Source organism: Monopterus albus, unplaced genomic scaffold (assembly GCF_001952655.1).
Source record: "Monopterus albus unplaced genomic scaffold, M_albus_1.0 scaffold19.1, whole genome shotgun sequence".
Taxonomy (NCBI): domain Eukaryota; kingdom Metazoa; phylum Chordata; class Actinopteri; order Synbranchiformes; family Synbranchidae; genus Monopterus; species Monopterus albus.
In genome coordinates this window covers 3,145,198-3,169,911 of record NW_018127899.1, presented here as the reverse complement: position 1 = coordinate 3,169,911, position 24,714 = coordinate 3,145,198, and the positions used below count along the sequence as shown (strand labels likewise).

Sequence of the window (24,714 nt, the reverse complement as noted above, 5' to 3'; positions counted from 1 at the left end):
AGATTTAATAATAGTTCCCACTCTAAACATCTACTCACGTTTACATATCAGTACGCATGTATTAACTTAATTATCCTCCTTCCATGTACAACATAGATTTATTCCAAATGTCCTTATAGGCATCAGTTTCCTCCTTCTCAGCTCGTAAGATATTGTTCTAATCAAAGAGTTGGGTTTGAGTTCTTCCTCTCTCTAAGGACCAGCCTCAGCGTTGTTAGTAATAAACGCTTTTATTGGCCAAGTGTGTTACACACACACAAGGAATTTGTCTTCAGTACAGAACTGAAGCAGCCGTCTGCGGTGCCCACTCTCTCACACAGGGTGGTGCTGTCCCTGGCCACCGGGGGGAAGTTGGGGTTCAGTGTCTTGCCCAAGAACACTTCAACATGTGGACTGAGGAGAACGGGAATCGAACTGCCGAAATGCTGGGTGGAGAATAACCGCTCTACCTGCTGAGCCTCAGCCGCCCAGCAAGACCAATGCTCACTATACTTCCTTGTATTTCTTTCAACCCCAACACTTTACTCACACAGTAAACGTAACCCAGGACACTTTGGTATACGACACCCTGAACCCTCGTCCACGTGAGTCAGTGTTTTTTCCCATTAAAATTTTATGAGGGGCAGTGCCCTCTGTCCCTTCTCGCCTCCAGCACCTTTCCTCCAAAGTACTTTACAGCCTGGGTCAGTTATTTGGATCTGCTTGGGTTACAGTCATGACGTTCACAGGAGAGAAAGACATTCAGCTGAGTGAGGAAATGGAAAACCACTTCAACAGTTTTCTCCATGCAGGACTGACAGGAAATAAAGTGATATGGATTTTTAAAAAATAAAAAGAGAAATGTGGATGTAACTAAAAACTCTCAGCATAGCTCAAGCCTGTGCCTGCGTGGGTTCTCTCTGGGTGCTCCAGCTTCCTCCCACAGTCCACAGATATGCAGCTTAGGTTGACAGGTGACTCTAAACTGCCTGTAGGAGTGAGTGTGGTCTACATGTCAGCCCTGTGACAGACTGGAGACCTGTCCAGGGTGGACCCTACCTCTCGTCCAGTGTCAGCTGGGATTGGCTCTGACCCCGTGACCCTATTCGAGATAAGCAGTATAGATAATGGATGGATGGATGGATGTTATAATGGCAGATAGATGCAGCTTTTTGTAAAGATTGAACTGTGCAGACTGCAGAGAAAATGTAGTGTTTTTTTAAAAGGTGAAGTCACATGATCCAAATATAACTCAGAGGCATCTCCTCACATTCCCCAGGAGGCTAAAAGGATAAAGTTAGCTGCAGAGGAAACTCTAGAGGCCCCGGAGCCTCGGGCCTTCGGCAGGCCAGGGCCAGAGCACCATAGAAGGAGTGTGAGGACAGAGACCAGGAACTGCAGGAACCTACCGGGAGCCTGGATCATTAGTCACCTTCCTTCGCTCTCAGTGAGACATCACGAAACCTTGTGTCTCTAGTTCAGATTCGTTGAGTTTTTGTCACATGATAAGACAGAAAGGGGAGGGGGGGTTGTACAACCAAAGTCAAAATCCTAAACAGGGTTTGCACACTCACCTCAGTGAGCTGTTTTCTTGTCTTTAGTTCAAACTGTTTTACAGCAGCACAGGGGGAAATGTACAGATGCTTTAGTTCTGCCTCCTGCAGTATCACAGCCACACCAGTGTCCACTAACGTATTCCCAACAGGTGGACTACCAGTCATCAGAGGCGTGCTCAGATCAGCTCTCTGGAAACTGCATGAGGCTCCTCACAACATTCAGTTTAATCACCTAAAGCTCAATCATACATGCACTCACAGACCTCTTCACAGACACACACGGAACTAAATCAAAGGAGACATCTTGTTGAGGTGGGTGTGCAAACTCTCTCCTCTGTGCTAAAGATTTTTTTTTTGTCACTTTGCCTTTATTTGACACCCTACCGAGTCAGGAAACGGGACAAAGAGGCAGGAGTATGATCATAAACATTAAAAATCAGGCCACTTATGCACAAGAAATAAATCCCAGATCAAAATGGTGTGGCAGGTCATGTGCCACTGGACACCTGTAGCAGAGGTCCTGACTACACCCATCTGCAGGTTTATTAGCAACACCGATCTCAAACTAAGTCAGTGTAACCCAATAGTCCCACCTTCATGAAGGTGGTGATGCTCAGTCTGCGTTCAGGCTGTTTCACAGAGGTGCTGGTTCCCCTGTGTGGTCACTGTGGAGGCTGTTATGCTGTACTGTCTGTGTTTCTATTATTTTGTCCACAGTACCAATAGATTGCATGGATTCACCAGGTTCACCATAATCACTAATCAGAATGATAAAGATGTGTTTGTATACTCATGTTATTAGAAAAATGAATGACTATACCATTTACATTTTAGGGCTGCTGATCCTGATCCAGAGCGCTCATCACCACAGGGTTCATTGCTTACACTGATGATAATATTTTTAATACATTTGAAACAATTTCCTAAAAAGTCTAATGTTTCAAGTTTCAAGCACAAACAAATTTCAGATGAAAATGTCAGATTACTGCAGTTCTCACAACTTTAAATATGAAGCACAGCTTCAATTTAGGAGTGATTTAAATGATATTTTAAGGCTTAAAGCAGTTTTATTTTGATCTAAATTACCCAAATTTGACAAACCTGTGTTAGGATGGCAGAGTGTTAAAGACCTGGACATAGAACTAAGTAAGTCGTGCTGAAAATAAGAGACAGTTTAAGAACTTACAGTGAAGTTTTTGTTGACATAGTGTAATAAACAACCCAGCAGTGTATCAATCTGAATGAAGTTAGATGGAAAAAAGACAAAAACCCACTGTGATTTTCTTCCACATTTCACTTTATTGTTTCTGTGAACGTTTCCCTGAATGTGTGCGGTTTATGAGTTGGTGTCATGTGTGAACCTGCAGAAACTCTCGACGCCCCTTCCCTCCCTCTAGACAAGACAAAGTGCAAAAAAACAACAACAACAAAACCCTCAAAAGCTTTAAACCTCCCACAGCGTGACTCCTCTCAGACATGCTAACCTGCTGTTCAGCCCTGTGTGACATCAGCAAAACAAATAAAACCTCAGCTGGTTCATTAAACCAACAGATATATGACCCATGGAGTTCATGTAAACAGACGACAATCAGCATCGACGCGTTTAGGAGGTCTCAAACATCTTCTTCCTGTCGACCTTGTCCTCGATGTTCTTACGCCAGTCGCCGAGCGCCTCCAGAGGCTGCAGAGGAAATGCATTCACTCAGAGAAGTCATAGCTTTGGATTTATTTTTACTAAACCGCCACACAGGACTCATTTAGGGAGTTTTAGTAACCTGCTAGAGTTCTACAGTTAAAACGTGGGTCCTGGCTGTGTAGAGAGAAACAGTGTTTACATGTTCATACAACATACAAACAACTTCTTTGACTATATAGCTGATTATAAATTAATGATCTGCTAAAGTAATCATATTTAATTGTTCTACTGTGCATCCACATCTGGAAACTACAATTCATCATCTTTATCTCAGTGGACTGAACAACATCTAACACCAACAACACAAGCACAAGGACAGGACTCAGCACCTCGCTTTTTATAAAGACACAACTGTCAGCAAAATGCCCAAAACATGCCAGTACAAAGTGTCAGCTCACCTCCTCTTTGACCTCCTTCTTCACCTGCTTCAGGTTGGCTCTCAGTTCCATGTTGACTGTGTGTTTGGAGCCCAGCAGAGCTTTGAGCATGGAGTCAGCGGACATACGCACTCTCTTCAGGGCGGGTTTCTTTACGCCTATCAGCTCCACGACTTTGATTTTCAGGTCTTCAATCTGTGAGAAGAAGACAGTTCCACTTTAGTTTGCTGCCAAGAGTTGTTGTGCTGTGATGCTGTTGGAGAACATGTACCTCTTTGTCAGCCTTCTGCACTTTGGCCGCAATGTCGTACCTCTCCTCATCGATTTTGTCGATGGCGGCGTGCAGCTTCTTGCAAACTTCCTGTCATCACACACAGTTATTATCTTACATGCACAGTATGTGCAGCTACAGGTGCACTTACTGTGTCCAACATCAACACCAGTGCTTTAAAATTTAAGCCAAAAAGAGAAAAACTAAAGACCGTAAAGGAAATCTTGGTTTTCTATGATCTGAATTTTGCCCACACCAAGAATGTAAATGTACATGTCAAACCCTAAAAGTTTAAGGATGAAGAAAACCATGACAAGATCATGTTAGCTTCAGAATCTAGCATCTTGCCTCCAAAATGTGAAGACCTGACAAATACTGGTCAGTACCAAGAACAGTAATGTTAGCAATGCTAAGGAGTGTCAGATACACATTCATCTGGCAGAGCACTGCAAACATTTTATATACAGTTCCTACAGTGTATGTGTTTCTTGAAGTTAAATGGTACAAGATATAAGAAAATAATTTCTGTATCTTGTTTGTGTAACATCTCAAAGTTGTTCAGTTTTTTCTACACAAAAGAAACACTGAGAAAACACACTGTAGAAGTTAACTTAAAAATGTGGCTAGAATTCCTTCAACTACATAATTTTTTAACAAAAGGGCACGTGACAGTCACACGTGGGGCAGTTGTTTAATATAAAACAAATAAGAAAGCTAATTTGTTAGCCTGGCTAACTGCTAAGAGCACAGCCACCTAACCTCCTCTAAAACACAATGTCTCGTATTTAAAGTTTTATTTTTAATCAAACATAAATCAAACAGATTGTTGGCATTTTTCAGTTTTTGATGGAGCTAGACTGGCACTTTCCACCGGCTTACAGTCCTTGTGCTAACCTAGGCTAACTGCATTTTATTGTTTCTGGGAAAACAAGGTTTTTATTTGCCTACATGTACATTTATGCATTGAAGTGACATAATGTGCATTGCCGTTATTTCAGTGGATTCTACATTTCCCAGAATGCCTTTCCTGAGAGACAGGACCTTACTTAGGATTACACACAGGCATAGTTGAATGATATCTGCATTAACTAGAGCTACAGTGACTACTTGGTTGTTCGGTTGACGCCCATCTCACCATGAGGTCTCCTCTCAGTTCCGGGGCAGGACAGTGCTCAGCCAAGTAGACCTCTTTAGCTGCCGCAATTTCCTTTTGCTCCTGCTGGATCCAGGTCTGAGCGATCTGCAGGATCAGGCTCTGCAGGACAAACAATTGCAGGACATCAGGGTGTATGAAGATAAAGGTTTCTCTGTGCATGTGGCAAAACCTAAAACCTGTTTGAAGGATAACTCTGGAGATTTTCTAAAATTATTATCAACAAATCCCACCAAAAGACCAAACTCAACAATGAATTTATCCTAAATATTGTCTGTCTCCCAGCCTGCTGTCTCTCCTCTCTGTGAGCCACAGAGACAAAAATAGACTAAGAAATGTGCCTATAACTGCATTAATTTAAACAAATATATTTAATGCTGTTGTTTTACCTTCAGTTGATGCCTGCGGCTGGACGTCATCTTTTTCCTGTTTAGAAGGAAGTTGTGTCAGACAACGACGTTAACAGCAGCAACATTCATCTTCAGCTCAGTTAACCTCAAATTGCTGGTTAACATCATGTTTTTCTAGTTGCATCTAGACAGAACATATTTTCACAGTTTTGCTTGTTTAAAGCAGTAAGCTAAGAGCACTATTGTGAAATAAGGCAGATGAATGTCCTAAATAATATTAATTATAAAAAATAAAAAATAAAAATTCCTCACCAGTACTACTTTTACACCAATTCTCAGAAAATATTTCCATAACTGTGGGAGTTTTGCTTGATTATTTACACAGAAATAATTCAGGTGAAAGTTAAAACCTGATGGATCTAATCACTGATCATGCTGTTCAGACTCACTCAGACATCTTGGAGGTTTTTGCAGTTCACAACCTGCATGAAGAAACACATAAGACGACACTGAGAGGGAGGAAATATCTGCTGAACACTGTGCTCAGGATGTGGCTGAGCTTCTCTGAGATCAGCACGTTGCTCTGGTGGATGGACGGGAATGTTTGTGCCGTAACACGATCCACAGCTGAGGAGACTGAACTAAACTGGGACGATCAGGATCGGGTGTCGCATCTTGATGTCTACAACTGGATCAGGTGGAGCGTTGATATGAAAAAAACTTCCAGTGGAATATAATTCATTAAAATTCATCACTGATACTTTTAAATAGCTCTGAATAATAAAATATTAGGTCAAATTAAATCTCAGTGACCAATTAAATTCCATTTTTGTTTTTCATGATGACTTTTTAAAGAAAAACTAATAAAACTGTGCAACTGTGATTTTGTTTGGAGAAAATCCTATAATTTGTCAATGATGTGACACAACAGACCCAAATTTACCACTTTAAAAAGTTAAACAACTTATTGTTCTGAGAAATGTACAAATTATGAAGCTTTACTAAAAGACGTCAAAGCTAAAATAATGATTAAACTAGCTGTATGTGAAACAGCTGGACCATGGAGACAGATTGTCCATCAGCTTAATGTCACTAATAATTAAAAGGTTCATTACCCTCTCAATTGTCATTAAGTCCGTTCGTCAGTGTCATAGAGTGTAAAACATTACAACCAATAAACTTTAAGCATTTCACATCATCTGCCACAGAAAATGGCACAAGAGATAAACACACGTGATGTCAATCCAAAGCTGGTTTTGTCAGATTGTTTACCAAAACCAGAACCAGTTTTTCTCTTTCCCGATTTTTAAAGCATCATATTTGAACAACCATTCAGAAAACACGGGACCAAAGTTGAGCCGCCACGGTTGTAAGATGTTGCCTCCACAGCCAATGATCGCGCTCACTAACACTGAGCTGCAAACAGCCTCAGCACCATAAAACTCCAACGCCGTGGAGCTGAGCAGGTCTCATAGATGAAGGTCTGTCAGACGACACCAACCGAGAAACAAAGCCAGGTGAGGTTGTCAGGATGGGGCACAGGTGGAGGAACGAGCAGCTACAATCCCAGTTTAAGAAACAGTCTGGCTGGTTTGTGGACCGACTGAAGATCCTTTTTTTGATAAAGTAAAAGTGCTGCTCTCAGAGAGGCCCAAGGAGAAAAAACCTAGGGAAAAATAAATCTCTTTTCTCACCTACTGAGAGGAGGAAGAAGAAAGAGGACAACACACTTGGTGGAAGACAAGGAGACACTGCCAGAGCCACGCACAGTGAAAAATGAAAAGGGTATATATGGTGGGCTGCAATGCCTCAGCAAAATGCCCAGATCCTCTTTATGGAAGTGGATTCCCGGTCAGACCAATGGGCCTGCGAGCTCCTGAAATACACCCAGCCCAGCCCTCCCTGGAGAGAGAGTGATCCGAAGCCTCTGGGATGCACAGACACTGTTTATGTGGAAGGCTACTGTACTGGATATAAAGGAGCCCAAACTGGACAAACTGGGACCAGTCTGTCACTTTTCGGTATTCAGGGTTTTCTAAACAGCTTTTGAAACCTTCACATTAAAAATCCCCTTTAATGTGGTTTTTAAAGCCATATTATCAGTTTCATCATGGCAGAGGCAACTTGGTTTACCACTGCACCATGAAAACAATTTTAACGGTGTCTTTAACGAGTCTAAACTCTTGTGCCTCTGTGTCCAGCTGGAACTCAGAGACACAGTCACTCAGACCTCTGATGGAAACATCTCACCACTGCTGTCTCGTCCATCCAGGAGTGTGTTAAGAAGTCTCCAACATCCTGTCGGCCTTATCCTCGATGTTTTTACTCCAGTCGCCGGCCACCTCTGTTGGCTGCACAGAACAGCAACACAGACTCATGAACACGCAAACCCTGAGGACAAACATTAATGTCAAGATCACTTGACCAGTGCTGCAGAAACACACCTTCAGATGATGCCTGAGGCAGGCTGTCAGCTTTTTTCCACATTGAGAAAAAATTAGTGTCAGGAGACTTTTAATTAAACAAAACTTGGATTTGTGTCATAAAACCTAAAGAGAAGGGTTTATTTGTCCTTTACACCCATGAAAGATATTCGCTAACTGTTAGAAGAACCTCCTTTAATACACTTTTTTCACTTTGCCTTTAGGGGTTAATGAGTTACTGATGGACAAACATTGCAAGTTTGTCAGTTTAACATGAAATCTAGAACACAATGGAGATGTTTGAATATTTGATTTTGGTGCGAACATCACAGCTTAAACTACAGCATGTGATACTATTACAAAACAATGGGCTTTTCTGACCATAACTTAAATGGGACAACAAGAGTTTTAGCGTTTTAGCAAAATTCATGCAGTGGTTAGATTAACAGTAAAGTGAGAAGAGTAAAATAAAGTTGCTCACCATTTGTAGAACCTCATGTTGCTGCTGCTTTGACTGAAGAACAGTGAGCTGGCACAAATATTTCAAATTAGGTGGGGATGTGCAAGAAGGGAAACCATCAGCAGAGGAAACGTACATCTGGTGGTTCACCGTGAGCACAACACTCACTTTATCAGAAGACAAATCTGCATCCATCCATTATCTATAAAACTTATCCTGAATAGGGTCGTGAGGGGGCTGGAGCCAATTCCAGCTGACACTGGGTGAGAGATGGGGTCCACCCTGGACAGGTCGCCAGTCTGTCACAGGGCTGATACTAAGAGACAAACAACCACACTCACTCCTCACGGGCAATTTAGTGTCTCCAGTCAACCTAAGCTGCATGTCTTTGGACAGTGGGAGGAAGCTGGAGAGAACCCATGCAGGCACAGGGAGAACATGTAGACTCCAGACAGAAAGGGTCAAACCCAGAACCTTCTAGCCGTGAGGCGACAGTGCTAACCACTGTTCCACCATGCCGCCTTGACAAATCTGCACTAAGAAGAAATTTCCAATTTACTGCTGCTCTGTCTTTGAAGATCATTTAAGATGTTCCCAGATAAACAGTGATGAATACAGAACTGCACCGATATAAAAACCAGGGCAACTCCTCTGAATAAAAATTGACCCTTTACCATTATCTGGAAACAAACTGCAGCCTCACAGCGTTGCTTTAGTCCAAAAACAAATTTAATGGCACATGTTTACCCAATTCCATGGAAACGGTCAGATAAGACAGTGGAAAGAGATGCAGAAGGCCCAGAGACGGGTAAATGTGAAAATGGAGATCCAAATGTGAAAGTCTTTAAGAAAACTCGAACATCTTCTTCCTGTCAGCTTTGTCCTCAATGTTCTTCCGCCAGTCACCCACCGCTTCGACAGCCTGAGGACAAACAGAGTCAACACGGCAATGCAGGTCGAGTTCATCGTTATGTTGAAATTCAGCCTTAGCTCCTTCTCACCTCCTCTTTGACCTCCTTCTTGACCTGCTTCAGGTTGGCTCTCAGGTCCATGTTGACCATGTGCTTGGAGCCCAGCAGAGCTTTGAGCATGGCGTCGGCAGACATACGCACCTTCTTCAGGGCGGGTTTCTTTACTCCGGCCAACTCAGTCACCTTCATCTTCAGGTTCTCGATCTGCAAACGCAGACAGAGGCTCAAAGACCAAACACAGCTGACAGAGACACGAGTCCACCCAAACCTGTGTGTAAAGCTGAGTTTCCCTTTTTATTCTGTTAGTGGAGGATTCTTTAACTGTAAGTAGCTCAATTGGAAGTAGTGCTGGACAGGTGTCAACAGGCAACACAGGTCGACTTCTTGAAGCCATCTCACCACCAGGTCCAGAAGTAGCTCCTGCTGAGCCTTCACATCAACTTTTTAAAATGTACATTTAGTCCCTTTGTAATCAAATGTCCAGCAACCAAAATTATACAAACAAGAACACATGAACACCTTTTCTGTCATCATCTAATTCACCTTAATCAAATTATAGCAGAAAAAAAGCTTAGAATTATAAATTAAAGGTGTTCACACAGACAAAACACTGTGCCTCTCTGACTGACAGCTCTATCCACCTCTTGGTTTGTCTTTGCCACTTTGGCCTCAGCGTCGTATCTTTCCTCGTCGATCCGGTCGAGGGCCTGGTGCAGCTTTTTGCAGACTTCCTGTGGATATGAAAAGAGGAAGGATTGTCTCACAACATCAGCCCTTCACAGCCTTGGCTCCCCCCCTCTCTATGACTCAGCGTGATGTTTTATTTGTTGTGCTACAGGGGTTTTACCATCAGAGCCGCCTGGTCTCCGCTCAGGTCAAGAGAGGGGCATCTCTCTGCAACGTAGGCTTCTTTGGTGGCTGTGAGTTCTTTAGCTTCCTCATGCAGCCAGTGAGCAGCAACCTGCAGCATCAGACTCTGCAGGACAACGACAGGGACTGTGAAGTTTTTACATTTAACTTTAGATTTTCCATTTTACTCGACAGCCTAATAAATTTTTTGCCCAGTAGGTGGCAAAACAACACAAAAAACAGTTCTGACGTATGGCTGTTTCACTAACATGTTAGCAAAGAATATATATATGCACCCAGCAGACATTGTCACCCCACTGGAGTCATGTTTGTGCTGGGCTTGAGTTCTCACTTAATTTCTAGTAGATAACAAAAGACTTCTGGCCAGTCGTACCTTGAGATGATGCCTGCGGCTCGATGACATTTTCTTTCCCCTTTAATCAATGAAAACACGCCACCAATGAGATTTATGGATTTATGGAACATGTTTAATGTTAGAAAAGGTCAATGAACTGATACTTACTCAGACATCTTGGCTTCTCTTTAGCTTCAGACTGTAAAGCAGGACGAAAATATGAGGTGACTGAAAAGTAATATATTAGGAATTTAAGAAAAGTCAGTTGTGGCTTTCAGTGGAAATAACTTTAAATCATGATATGTAACAATTCTATTTTTCCTTCATGTGTAACTACAGTTTGCTGTTCTGACAAACCCAAAATGGTCAAAGACTGAAACGAACCATTAACCATTTACATTGTGTTATTTTAGTCGGTGTCTGTGAACCTATGGTCTGAGCAGGTTCATTTCTCTGTCATAAAAATAGAAGCTTTAGGATCCAAGCTCCACTAGGCCAGTCAGGTCACAGCTAATCCTGGCTCAGGGTCAAAGGTCATCAGTGACATTTAGACTGAGCTCTTTATGAACAGTAACATGGGAAACACATGTGGCAACACGCAGACATGTAACGATTGAAATAAAATCAAGCTGAGTTTTTTTTACATAAACTCCATTCATATTTAGACGTGTTTTTCTCAGCTGACCTGTGGATCACAGCCAAGTCAAAGCAGCCAGCAGTTCAGGGAGTTTAGCACAAAGTCCAAAGGTTTTTAAAGGTTATCGAGAAAGATACATAAAAGCATCCACAGCCTGTTCAGGAGCAGAGAGAAACCTCCGTTTATGACTAGTAATATGCACTGGATTAAAAGTTTGGGTCTGGTTCAGACATGTAATATCACACACAGAAAAATAAAAGTGTTATCTTATGCTTAAACCTCAACATTTTCAATTCAACATAAATCCTTACACTGTTTCTTATTTAAACTTTTGCAAAGTTTGGAAATCTTTCTGTGTCTATCGGTGAATGTGGGAACCTTTTTGTTTTAAGCTGCTGTAAACCTGAGAAGATCTTTACACTCATATCACAATAAGGTGAAAGTAAAGTTGATAAATGTAGAGAAAATGTGGCACTGCACCTTTATGTATGCAATGTTTTAATTGCATCCTAACTGTAAATTGAAAGTATCCTGTGTTTGTTTAACTCTCAGCTGAGCCCAATCATTACATTTGCAAATACATGAGTGAAAATAGAGAAAACACTTGTGATCAGTGACTCTGACCACATTCAGCAAAACAATGACAAGTTCTGGTACAAATCCAACATTTAATACTGGTTGAAATCTTTGGTTAGAGAGTGTCTCCTTCACTTCATCCACTAAATCCACAAAGTAAAAGTTGTTTCTCACCTACAAAGTGACGATGAGGAGGGCAGCAGAGACTGAGTGCAGGGCTGGGACACACACTGAAGAGTGAAATCTCTGGAGGTATATATATGGCCTAGGACGGGGGATCAAGGGTCCCTCTTTATGGCCATGAGGTCCTCTGAGCCCAGCCAGGCCAAGGAGCTCCTGAAATACTGTCATCCTTTGACCGCACACCTTGTAAATCCTCCATCTGCTCAGGGACAGGCCAGGCTCTGCACGAGAAGCGATCTGGAAACGACGAGTCAAGACAAATGTGGGACAGCAGCTGAAAACGACAAAAACAGCAGTAAGTATAAATGAGGCTTACACTTATGACAAGCAGGCTTCCTGTTCTGTTTGCATGATTGACTACAGGCAATGTTTACTGAAAACAACCTGTCAATGAGAAGCTGTCTCCAAAAACACACAACAACCAAACTGATGCTGCTCACCTTCTGTGTCCATTATGAAATAGCCAGGTTTCAGCAGAGGGATGACATACATACACTGTTTAGTTACCAATGACACGTCGGGCGTCAGCCACCCAGCCAGTAACAATCTGAAATTTGTCATAAAATATTTGCTACTGATCGACAACCACAACTTTCTCCAACTTTGTTAAAAATCTAAAATACAGTGAAACCATAAAGACTGCATCTTGTGTTCAAATGCATCTGTTTCATCTGCGTTTTTGTAGAACTGTCAAACATTTTACTTTGAAAAAACATTTACAGGAGTTTTAATAAATTTGCTTTGACTTCTTCTGTCTGACAGGATCTAAATGTGGCCTGAGATGTTTGCAGAGGACCACAGGTTGAACACCCTGTGTGGTACATGAAGCCCTCTGCTGACAGCATGAGGTTGAGTCAGCTCACTGAGCTACACGTGCACAGTGTTGCTGTCATTTTGGACTCACTCAGAAACAAGAGGACAGCCCCAATAAACTGTTAGCCCTGGGAGGGTTCTCCTGAGCAGACATGACCATCTCTTTGTATACAGGTCTGCAAAGTCCCTCGTGTCTCAGGTCATCAGTGTCTGAAACCCTGAGAGAAAATGTTTGTCCTGTGTTCACAGAAAAACATTTAAACTAAAAGAAATAAACCTGGTTTGGTTTACAAACTGGTGCTGTAATTAACTGAACTGCAGTTCAGCATTGCGTTAGGTTCTGTCAAAGGGCATACAAACATCTGGTCCTCAACCTTGGGAACACATCTGTGATAAAGCATCTAAACTAAAGGTTTCCCTTCTAGCTTTCAGCTATGTCTCACAGCCTTCCTCAGCAAATCCTGCTGACAAACGGCTGAAGATCCTGGTGGAACAAAATAGCACCTGTTATTGTAGATATGTAAACTTTTTGCTACTAAATGTGGAATTTTATCTTTAAAACTCAAAAACAAACACATTGTCCTGAATCTGTTAATTACAGGTTGACATTCACTTTTCACAGCCTCCTGAACACATGAACCGCCCTGGCCCCTAGAAATTACATTTACATGTTACTGAAGTGTTTGCTTGGTTTATAAGCAACATTACTTAGAGCCATTTAAGCTCTAAATGTTTGTCCTGCTGTCTGGGGTTCACATCCAGAACCCTGCATGTGGGCAGGTTAAGACAACAAGCACACTTTGGTTAGTGGAAGGTTGTGGTTTGACAACAAAATAAGTTGTCAAATAACATTTTATGATTCATCAACACTGTTTGAGACATTGCCAGATACATGAATAGTTTCCTTTCAAATGTATTTACTGTTGCAAATTTGTTGAATAAAAATGTCATTTCTAGGGCTAATAAGGCAGGAAACAGATATCGTGTCTTGTCCCTCATTGACACGCACAGCACTACAAACAGCACAACACAACCTCGATGAAGCCTGAGTCCACCCTCAAACTGAGGTTATTACAGAGTTTAGTACCAGTAATGTAAGGAACATCATTTCAGTGTAAAAGGTTTTTCCATTCATTTACACTCGAGTGTCTTTTTGTTCACTAAAAATTCACTGATTCTTTTTATACACTTAAAAACAAGCATGAATTTTGTTTCAATTTAAAGCAAGTTTTGCTTTAAAGTGTAAAAACAGACTGAAAAACAAACCAACAATTTGTTTTGATTGTTTAAAAGGTCCTTTAACTCTGATGAAGGCGTGTGATACGCGTCCTTTGCAGTGTTGTGTGTCACTGAGTGAAGACAGAATACCTCCCGAGAGCAGGTGTAGGAAACCAAAACATTTATTACAAAAGCTCTAGGAGCAGGAAGTTGTCAAAAGTGAACATGAGGGAAACAGGAAGTCACATTACTGAGTAAAAGTCTGAGGGAACTTGCCATCTAAACCACTCCCTGTTCAAATGTACAATAACAGACCGAGATGAACTTTACAAATTTAATTAAACAAGTTATTTCCATTCAATGAAAAATCCCATAAAAAGTGCTAACAGCCCAGAGAAGCTGGATGAGCAGAGTTAAATTCTTTAGGCGGCCTCGAACATCTTCTTCCTGTCAGCCTTCTCCTCGATGTTCTTACGCCAGTCGCCGACCGCCTCCAGAGGCTGCAGGACACACACAGTGCACAGTCAACAGCTGTATCTCTAACTGAGCTCTATTCACCTGTCTGACTGCAGAGACTCACCTCCTCTTTGACCTCCTTCTTGACCTGCTTCAAGTTGGCCCTCAGGTCCATGTTGACTGTGTGTTTGGAGCCCAGCAGAGCTTTGAGCATGGCATCAGCGGTCATGCGCACTTTCCTCAGAGCCGGCTTCTTCAGTCCGGCCAGGTCAACCACTTTCATCTTCAGGTCATCGATCTAAGAGTGGCCAAGCAGTTTAGAGGTGAAATCGGGCCCGAACCAACAGTGGTGTAGTTTAAAACTGAGCTGTGGGGCATTTCATAGCGGTGGCCAAACATGGACAACAGATATTTTCTACTGGTATTTTCATAAGTTTGATACATATGGAGTTTAGACTGGTCCATACCGCTCCAGGAAAGCCTTATACACGAAAGCATTAGAGCCTCAACACGTTTTCTTTGTGTGTTCACTGCTGAAACCCTGAGGTACTACAAATCCATATTCTGGACTCAGTTTCTGATGATACCAGGGGTACATGTAAAGTATTTAAGGAGGATGCTGGAGGAGGATTGAGATGCACCCCTTCCAGTTTTTAGTGCCTGTTACCCCTAATCCACACTGAGTTTTCTATGCCCGTCTCACACTGCAGATAGAAATCCATTTTATCAAAAGGGTCAATCCACACTGAATCCGAGACGGGTCCCCCTGGAACCATCATGCTGTTTTACACTTCAGGTCTAATTTTTTTCCTTCTGCCGCATTTAGTGAAGTGCAATCTCCACAGACAGCTGTTTAAAATCACACAAACCCTATTATTTTCTGTTTCTACTGGAATCTGTTACGGCTGATCAGGCCGTTCTAATGACAGCTCACGTCTTGCTTTCAGTGTGGATTCCCAGTTAGTGCTAATAAAAGGTTTGCATTTTGATTTAAACACTTCAGTCATCTCCAGGTTAACTTATGTTCTGCTAATGTCATGAAACATTATATGAATGAGTTTAGTAAAAGTAACTGATCGGCTGCGGCCTTCTGCAGAGCTAAACGAATGTTTGATAAAATTCATTTTTGGAGTGAAACAAACAAACAAACACATCTGCAGAAAACATTAAGAAGACATTAAAAAGAGTCTTTGTTCAAATGAGGTTTTGCACATGCCAGAATTACTGTTGTTTTTTTAAGTTCATGAAATAAAAAGTAAGAGTTCATTGTTTTCTAACAGGCCATTGCATCTGGTTTAAGGATCTGGTGACAGTTTAGACATTTGTTTTTGCAGTCACACACGTCCTCCTTATCACACCTCCAGCCGGCTGACTAGGCACAGAAAGGCTACGGATTTCTACAAATTCACATTATTACAACAAACCCTGAAGCTTCTGTTTTCCCTCTGTTGGCTGATGTGTGCTGTGGCCGAGTCTGAAACCTGTGTGTCTTGTACCCCATAAATCGATTCCCTGTCGTGTTGCAACACCATTGTTAAAATTCCGTAAATTCAGAAACTTGCCTTCACAAATGATAGTGAACATGTGAACAGCACCCCCTATGTCTTTCACACCTTAACAACAACCCAGTATGTGTTTAACCAGGCCATCCCTCTGTTTATGTGTCATATAGAGGCCGAGAAGGCTCATCAGCTCTGCAAAGTCCTTGTGTGTCTGACACAACTATACTCAGCTGAACAGGCGGAGCTGTACCTCTTTGTCAGCCTTGCCCACTTTGCTCTCCAGGTCGTACCTCTCTTCATCTGCTTTGTCTATGAGGGCGTGCAACTTCTTGCAGGTTTCCTAAACAAGCAGAGAGATGTGAAATTTAACCCCAAGTTTAACTTCAAATAACTGGCTGCTAATAATGTCTCATATCTGAAAGTCAAACAAAGAGACATCATGTGCCTAAATATAAGAAAGGATATTCTGAATGACTCCTACAGTCTCACCATGAGCGTGGCCTGGTCTCCGCCCATGCTGGGTTTAGGGCAGTGTTCAGCCAGGTAGGCCTCCTTGGCAGCTGCGATGTCCTTTTTCTCCTGCGCAATCCAGTTCGCCGCAATCGACAGCATCAAACTCTGCAGAATGGAGGACGAGTCAACAGGGAAGAAGAAAACAACCTGCGATTACACTTCATCTGAATAACTTTATCACCAGGGTTCATATATAAGGATTTCAAGGCAAAAGCTTTTTTCCTGTAAATGTGATTTCATAAACCATAATTAAATTTTCATCGCTGCCATGAAGACCTGTTCAGTTTCTCCCATGGACATGTGGGAAACAGGGCTGACAGCAGATCAGATTCCTGTTTTACAAGGACTCAGACACTGCCTGTTGTGTCTCACACAGAATTACTATAATTTATTTAACTAAACTCTGCAGAAACATTTGTGAACACGCCTGTGATTTATGAGAAATGTAGACGTGTGTCTTTGAAATGTTACGCCTCAAACACAACGCCTGAATCAAAGTGGAAACAGCCTCTTGTTTTTCTACTCTAAGGTTTTTTCTCAACAGCAGTTTTGTCTGTTTCACCCACTAGAATCCGGCTCAGACAGGAAGTGAACAGGCTGACACTGCCTTTGTCGTACCTTCAGATGATGCCTGCGACTCGAGTTCATCTTTTTTCTGGGAGGAACACAAACAACGGCGTTAGCATCCTGACAGGTTAAATGACTTCTGTTCATCCTCACTTCTTTTTATTCATCCTCTCTTCCTTCTTTCCTTCAGCTTTTGTTCTTTCCTCCTTTGTCTCTGTTGCTCTTACATCCTTTCCTTCTCTCCTTTTGTCTTTTCTCTTTTCTCATTTCTCCTTCATGTTTGTTCCTGATTTCCTGTGTTCATTTCCCTCTTCCCCCTTTCCTCTCTTTCTTTCCATTTTCCTTCTTTCCACTTTTTTCATCCTTCCTTCTTTCCTTCTTTCCTATCTTATTTTCTACATTACTTCCATTCTTTCTCTTTTTCTTCCCAAAGTTTCTTCATATACTTGTTTTTCTCTCTTGCTTTCCTCATTTCTTTTGTTCTTTCTTTTTCACTTTTGTGTTTTTTTCTCTTTTATTCTTTCCTTCTTTCTTTATTTCCTCCTATCTCCTCTTCTTTCTTTCCTTCCGTTAGACAGACAGATAGATAGATAGAAGGGAAAACCTCGACTGAAAGTTTGATGTTTTTACTAGTATTCAAATGTTTGAACACTGTGGCCTGACTTGTTTTCTGTACAGTTCATTGTAACATCCAAAACACACTGAGGGGTTTAAAAGTAAAAATGACTAATGATGAAGAGGCAGCACTTACTCAGACATGTTGGCGGTTTCTTTACTTCACAGTCTGTTTAAAGAGAAAAACAGAAGAAACACTGAGACACTGAGAATCATCAGCTTGCTGCTTAAATATCAGAGACCCTAGTCTGGAGGAAATGTGATCTGGTCCAACAGTTGACGAGTGGCCGAGCGGTGACAGGGCTAAGTTTGGAGTTGGCGTCACATGTCGTGAGATGAGCTCCTTTACAGGTGTTCAAAACTTAATATCCTCTGGGAGTGAACACTTCAGTTCCTTTCATGGGGAAGACTTAATGTGGTGCAGCAGTGTGTTCAATGCCAACAACAGGCCGTCAGCGCACAAACCAGCACACACACTGCAAAAACACACCCATCAAAACAAGTCAGCCACATCAATCCCATCTCGTGTCAACTAAAAATAATTCAAAGTTCTAGTTTTCCATTTTGGCTAATGAGTCATTAAATGCCTCAGTCTTGAAAGACAAAACCTCAACACACAAACTTATTAAATGACTGAAATAACTGAACTGGACATTTTTTGCAGTATCAAAAAAAAGTCTTAAATCATCAAAATGAACTTTTATTGGGTTAAAAACTTCATTAATCCAGACCAGATTAGATTAGATCAGAAGATTACAAATATGTACATCCAATTTAAAACCTTTGAAATCAATCAACCAATGAGTCTTTCAATCAATTAAGCTTGAGAATCCACTGTTAAAATGGTGAATCAACAAAATGAACTTTTTTCCAGACCAACGCTCCAAAAAAGTCAAACAAAAGCACAAACAGCAAATTTCTAAACTTTTCAAATCAATCAAACACTTTAAACTGCCAATACACTGTAAAGAAAAACATTTAACTTTAATATTTGCTCAAGAACAAAACTCCAGAAATGTCTACATGTGCAGATCCAATATCTAAAGTTTTGAAATCAATCAAAGCTCATATCAGGAAATGTTTAGTTATTCCACACCCAAATTCCAGAAACATCAAAGTGTGCAGATCAAATTTCCAAACTTTCCAAATCAACCAAATGCTATAAAAATAAAAATCCACTATAAATATTTCAGCAAGTAACTTTGTTTCTTTTGGCCTCAAAGTCTCAGAAACATCAAAGTGTCGAGGAAAAAATCTTTTCAATTTTCAAATCTGATATTTAAAAAAATTTGAAAACACTATAGAAAATAAACACTTTTCCTTTTTTGTTTTCATACCAAACCTCCAAAAAAGCCAGGTCCAAGTGCACGGATCATATTTCCAGACTGTCAACTTGGCCAAAAGCTTTGAGATTGTAAACTGTTTCTACTACAAACACACCTTGTTGTTATGTGTTATTTTAACACCGTACAATCAACTGGCCTTACTCTGGCCCCCCGACTTGCAAATGAGCTGAAATATCACAACCCAAGTCTGGTCTATGTTTTGATGACTGAATTTGGCTCCAAATGAGCTGCCACATACAAAACAATACAGTTTTATTATCTGCACACAAATCCAAAAGCAAACAGGTCAGCATCACACTACCTCAGTTCATTAAAATCCCTGTGCAGCGCTGGTTAAACTCACAATCCCTGGACCACAGCCCGTGGTAATCAGCCCTCTCCTTCACCCCGTATCACATTTCCTTTCACTCCTTAACAAACCCCAGAGGTCAGCACTTTTATCTCCTCAGCACTAAACCAACACCTCTGCCCACAAAAGCTGCACCAGCCGCTCTTATCAATTTGCCGGTTCTTTTCAGGCATGGGCAGAGGTGGAGGAGGAAGAAAGGGAAAACGGTCTCACCTACGACCAGACGGAAAGCGGAGGAGGAGGACAGTGGTGGCCTGTGACAGTGGAATGAAATCATCCCCGGCTGTATATATATGAGGGCTCAGATATGGATATGGAGCTCCTGTTTATGGAAATGCAGGAACCTCAGACCAATCGCTCAACAAGCTCCTGAAATATCATCATCATCTGCCAACTTCACCCTGTAAATCAGACGTCATCCAGGAGGAGCTTAATATCGTTTTGGGACTCTGCTTGGTGCCATCGGGTGCTATAAAAGAGAGAACAAGGGTGATGATGCTTCGCATTCACTGCAAAACAAAGTGCAACCAGAAAAAGGCAGGATTAGTAGAAGTAGAGTGTTCTGGGGGTTGTTTTTGGCTTGCTATCAACGTGAAGCAGCAAAAGATGCCCATTAACTGCAAATAAAGGGTCGGTCTCTTCAGGCCGGATTCACAGGTTAAAGGGTTTAAAGGATTATCTGCTAACTGTCTGTTGTTACGCCACTTAAAATTGTAAAACAGAAATAAGATTTTTAAAAGATGCTTTTTTCCTCAGAACCTGAAGGAAAACAAAGACATCTAGGTCTGGATCCAAACCTGCCTTTGTCAGATTTAAGCAGAATTTCAAGTTTGTAAAAACCTAGGTGCTAATTAAAAGCCACACGTCAGATGCCAGCTTCAGGTTTGCACCAACCGCCATGTGTTTCTTGAGGGTTCATAGCGTCAAATGCTCACACCAGAAACATGAACATCTCTTCACCATTTGGTGCAGGTTTCTCATGATGAACACGTCCTTTACTGCTCCCAGCATCTCCCTGCCATGGCCTCCACTAACACGTTTCAGCTGGGGAGTTCAGGCTCAGGTGGTTTCCCCAGAGGAAACACCCGGCAGAGCTGCCTTTACCACAGCTGTCTGACACACCTGAACACAGGACAAGGTTAAAGGGCGGCTGGCTTGCTAACAGAGAGCCATGTTTTCAAGCCGATAACCAAGATGGCGTTTAATTTGTTTGACACATCCTCCTAACCAGGCTGTATTGAGCATGGAAATAGTTCTTAAAATAAACATCAGCATTTGATGCTTGTAGACTGAAATAAATTTCTAAATGTTTAAAATGATTTCAGCATTAATTCACTGATTTAATGGATCCTGACTTTATCTCAGGTCTGGATGGATTAAGGGACAAGTCATGTTTTCTAAGAGCAAAATGCAATAGATATAATAACAAAGACTGACAAGTGTCAAATTCCATAGGCTACAGAAAACACATCCAGTATGCTGCACTCAGTGTTCAGATGACTTGAGTTTACCTGGGTTTGGAAGACGAGGACTTCTGAAGACGTTTTTCCAACTGTAACGGCAAAGGTCCAGGAGTCTCAGCTGTTGAACTTCATCTCCTCTCTGAGAAGTTCTGTTCCTCATAGATAATTTCAAAAAGCCACAAAAGAGCCTTAACAAGGCCGTGCGACAGAGGAAATCCCATCTTGGATTTTCCTAAATATCAAAAGTGAAGGTACGACGAGCCTCCAGTGTTCTGCCACTTCACAAAACAGGCTGAAAAGACAGAAAGCACCAGAGAAACCTGATATCTCATTGAACTATTACTCCCTATAAATTGCTCAACAAGCTGCCATTTCTTCTATCTATAAATATCACGTTAGCGGCTCATCTTGAACTGCTGATCCGAGCCATGCATCTGTTCTCAGGACATTGCCAGACCTTTCTCTGGCAGCACAAGGCCTTCTCATATTAACACTTGTGTGATTAAAAATATGTGGACAGGAGGAAGGCAGACTTTCCATGAGGGGAGTGTTAGGTTATGACTGGCACATAAAAGCATAGTAACGTGCAGATTCTTCTGAGGAGCGATTTACCTGAACAAGAATGCTTCTGTTTGTCAGTTTTAGGGAGACTTTTGTTTTTCTTTTGAGAAACGCAGGTATAACCGGGTGGACTTTGTTCAGCTGCCAATACTGAAAAGCTGTTAGCGTGCATGATAGCTGTCACAGGATGTGTTGCTGATGTTATTGTGTTATACTGTAAAATGCTAAGAGACATTTCTAGAAGGTTTACACACCTCCAGTTTGCTCTGGAAGTCACAATATCAGTATTTAGATTCAGTTTCCATATTAATGTCTGTGGGCGGCGGCTCAGAGGGACCCAGTGTTAACCCGCTGTACACCCTCCCCAGAAACAATGCAAAAGGAGAAAATGCTCTTAGAATAAATAAAGTTGGAAACATCATAGCCTCCAGTCTTGACTTGCATTTTGCGGCTCCTGAACGTCTCTGTGTGTCTGTCATCCAAGCTTCACTGCTTCTACCGACAGAAGGAATCTCATTAACTCACAGATGACGTTACCGTAGCGACCGGTGCCTGAACTGATATGAAAAAGGTGATGGAGGTGAAGTTCAACAGCTGGGACTCCTGAACTGATATGAAAAAGGTTCCACTACTGTAAACCAGCAGCTGGCACATCATGTACACTACATGCATCAACTGTGGACACAGAGTGCAATAAGTGTTCATGAGATCCAAAAATGTGTCCTGACACAAGCCGACTTTGTACTTAGAATTAATATTAAAGTTCAGAGGATTCTGGCAGTGTGAGCAGAGATTTGAACTTTTATTCAACTGAGCAAGGCCACACATTGTACAACAGCAAAAAACAGGCCCGTGCAGCAGCTACACCATGAGTAGCTCCGTTCATTGGAACGGGGCCACACTGAGTAATACTGTACCTCCTATCTCATCGAGTGGTTTTAAAATGAATTTTTCCTTCACGTGTTTTTGTAAAGATCCACACAGGACAAATAGACTTTTCAGTGATGGTTGTTGTGCTGCTATTGTGAATGTTCTGAAAGTATTTTCTTTATTTTCTCCACCCATTTACCACCACTAAAAACTAACACACTGAGGACGGACTTGGCAGAAAACCGCCGTGCCTTAAATAATATTTTCTGGTATTCCTTCGGTACGTTCTTCTACAGACTTTTACTTGTAACCATGGGTCAAAATGCTGTTTTTGACCCAAACTCCATTTAAGATTTGATCTTTGAATAGTTTATAATTTTCATTGAAGTGACCCTTTCACTCTTTCAGTGACAAATGTTGGAATATAAAACATGTAAAAAAAATTAAAAAAAAAAAACACACAAGACTGACTGACTACAAATTACATGGCTGCTCAGTCTGAGTCCTGCACGTACAGGTGTTAGACATGTCAGCAAAAATTTCACCAAGACGCATCAGAAAGTGTTCAATTAACCTCTGAGAGCCAAATGTGCACATGGAGCAGCATCTAGTGGCCATTTCAGGAACTGCACCTGGAGACACGGCTTTGACTGCTGAATTAGCCCCCTGACTTACCCCCATGGAAAAGCAACTTGAAACATGTTAAAGATTAGATTTTCTGAATAAATTAAACTTAACTAAACACACTGAGTTATGGTTATACCACCTACAACCATCAGTCTTCACTGTTTAATTTACAAACATTTTGATACTTGTACACCGACTCCCAGCGTGCACTGAGGAATACTTCTTCAACCTTTAGTCTGTGTAGTTTTCATTGCCATGAGGTCTTATTGGTGAAATAAACAAAGAACACCCTCAGTGAACTTTTGCAGTTAAACCTTTGTAGCTGAAGAAGGAAACTCTACCTGTTAGCACTGAAGACAGTTTTCATTCATGTTCAGGGCGCTGACATCCTGGCTGAAAGGAGAACATTAAAGACTGTAAATTCCACTGTATAACCCACCCACAGGTTAATCACAGGTCAGTGCAGAGGCCTCTCCTCTCTAGATGGCTCTGTTCTCTTGTTTCTACTTCTGGCTGGTGTGAGTGAAGAGGCAGCTGCTACGTGACGATATGATACAGCTGTCAGCAGAGGTCAAATATAACCTGCAGGAACTCTGAGGAATGAGATGCCAAATGCACAAGACATTAAGCTGTGTGCACTATGAGAGCAGTTTGCAGATTCAATAAGACTTTGAACAAGATGAACATGAAGTTTTTGTATTTAATGTGACAGCAACAAGATGAGAAAAGTACATCACATGTCTGTTGGAAGAGTTTGGAAAAGATGCCAGGATGTTGTTTAGCACAAACTGTAGGCTGAATTACTTGGAGTTGGAGTAGTCAGTGGGTGACTCTTGTCTTTTGTATCATTGGCTTTTTGCTTTATATTATCTTCCGACCGTCAGCTTGTCATGTTAAGGCCTCTGTCTTCACACTGGGCATTGCACAGTGTATTTCCTTGCATCACATGCAACACAACAAGTATCAACATAGACAACAGCCACAGTGTGAAATAGACATTTCTTAATAAATTACATTTTAAAACAAGCAAACCTGAACTCAACCCACACTTGATCCTTGCATGAAACTACAAAATGGCAAAAGACAATTATATTAGCGTGTGTTTCTATCCACAGCTGGCTGGTGAATAGTGGGACCTATAGGTGCATCTGGATAAACATCTGGTGGAGCTGATTCCCCATTACACCATTGCAGAAGAAGAAGAAGAAGAAGTTTAGTTTAATCTCTTTCCACTCAACTTTTCTTAATGCGCAAATTGAAAATACATAATCAGTAGGTTTGAAGAAGGAACATAACAGGTACAGGCACATTTTACTGCAGAAGCATGAATCAGCTTTTACAAAACAAGGTTTGATTCGCCACTCACGTGCTGACTAACATCAAAATACAAATACATCACAGTACAGTGTCAATACAGGCAGAAGCAGAAGGAGGCTAAGATTTAACCGAAGAGTTTTGTTCCAAAGTGAGATATCCAAAAATCCCAGAACTAAAAACACTAGCCCAGCTCTTCCTCATCTACCTCAGCTGTGTTACAGACATTTACAAAATACACATTTGTGAAGCTTGACTCATGCTCTGAATAAAAATGTGCAAACCAACTGAGGAGATAAGGCCATTTATCACTTACAGTACCATGCTAGAAGCTTGTCTAGAGAACTCACTATGATCTAGATTCACACCGTCATCAGACTAACCTCCACAGCTGTCTGTTAAAGAAGAAGGCAGGCTTACATCAGATAGGCTGCATTTTGGAGTAAAACTCTTCAGCTACAAAGACATTAGACCCGAATTCTGTCCACTCTTAAGCCCAACAGTCAAAGACAGATCACATTTAACTATCAAACATCTTCTTCCTATCGGTCTTGTCCTCAATGTTTTTACGCCAGTCTCCAACATCACGCAGCTGCTTGTCCTGTGAACACAAATATGTATTTTAGTTTAATGACTTGTGCATTGACAACAAGAAAATCAGCAG

General features: G+C 41.5%; 5 protein-coding genes across 6 annotated transcripts in view; all 5 read right to left on the bottom strand.

Moving 5' to 3' along the window:
- LOC109956450 (troponin T, fast skeletal muscle isoforms-like) overlaps positions 1-24,714 on the bottom strand; it is a 209,479-nt gene that overhangs the window by 62,482 nt on the left and 122,283 nt on the right. The gene's annotated exons all lie outside the window — the stretch shown is intronic.
- Positions 2,875-7,137, bottom strand: LOC109956455 (troponin I, fast skeletal muscle-like). The gene is made up of 7 exons (XM_020593589.1): positions 7,077-7,137; positions 5,832-5,864; positions 5,422-5,458; positions 5,015-5,134; positions 3,880-3,969; positions 3,630-3,803; positions 2,875-3,216 (listed from the first exon to the last, which is right to left on the bottom strand). Exons 2-7 carry the CDS (start codon positions 5,837-5,839, stop codon positions 3,139-3,141), a joined length of 507 nt encoding a protein of 168 aa, XP_020449245.1. The 5' UTR covers positions 5,840-5,864; positions 7,077-7,137; the 3' UTR covers positions 2,875-3,138.
- LOC109956426 (troponin I, fast skeletal muscle-like) lies at positions 9,110-10,616 on the bottom strand. The gene is made up of 6 exons (XM_020593537.1): positions 10,609-10,616; positions 10,480-10,519; positions 10,084-10,212; positions 9,878-9,967; positions 9,267-9,440; positions 9,110-9,187 (listed from the first exon to the last, which is right to left on the bottom strand). The coding sequence occupies exons 1-6, from the start codon at positions 10,614-10,616 to the stop codon at positions 9,110-9,112; spliced, it is 519 nt and encodes a 172-aa protein (XP_020449193.1).
- Positions 14,165-20,774, bottom strand: LOC109956454 (troponin I, fast skeletal muscle-like). The gene is made up of 9 exons (XM_020593588.1): positions 20,727-20,774; positions 20,176-20,337; positions 19,429-19,684; positions 17,657-17,689; positions 16,957-16,993; positions 16,315-16,443; positions 16,076-16,165; positions 14,448-14,621; positions 14,165-14,367 (listed from the first exon to the last, which is right to left on the bottom strand). Exons 4-9 carry the CDS (start codon positions 17,662-17,664, stop codon positions 14,290-14,292), a joined length of 516 nt encoding a protein of 171 aa, XP_020449244.1. The 5' UTR covers positions 17,665-17,689; positions 19,429-19,684; positions 20,176-20,337; positions 20,727-20,774; the 3' UTR covers positions 14,165-14,289.
- LOC109956453 (troponin I, fast skeletal muscle-like) overlaps positions 23,492-24,714 on the bottom strand; it is an 8,791-nt gene continuing 7,568 nt past the window's right edge. Inside the window, exon 7 of the mRNA XM_020593587.1 lies at positions 23,492-24,651. Coding sequence (XP_020449243.1) covers positions 24,571-24,651 — 81 coding nt within the window. The 3' untranslated portion in view covers positions 23,492-24,570. The remainder of the gene's footprint in view (positions 24,652-24,714) is intronic.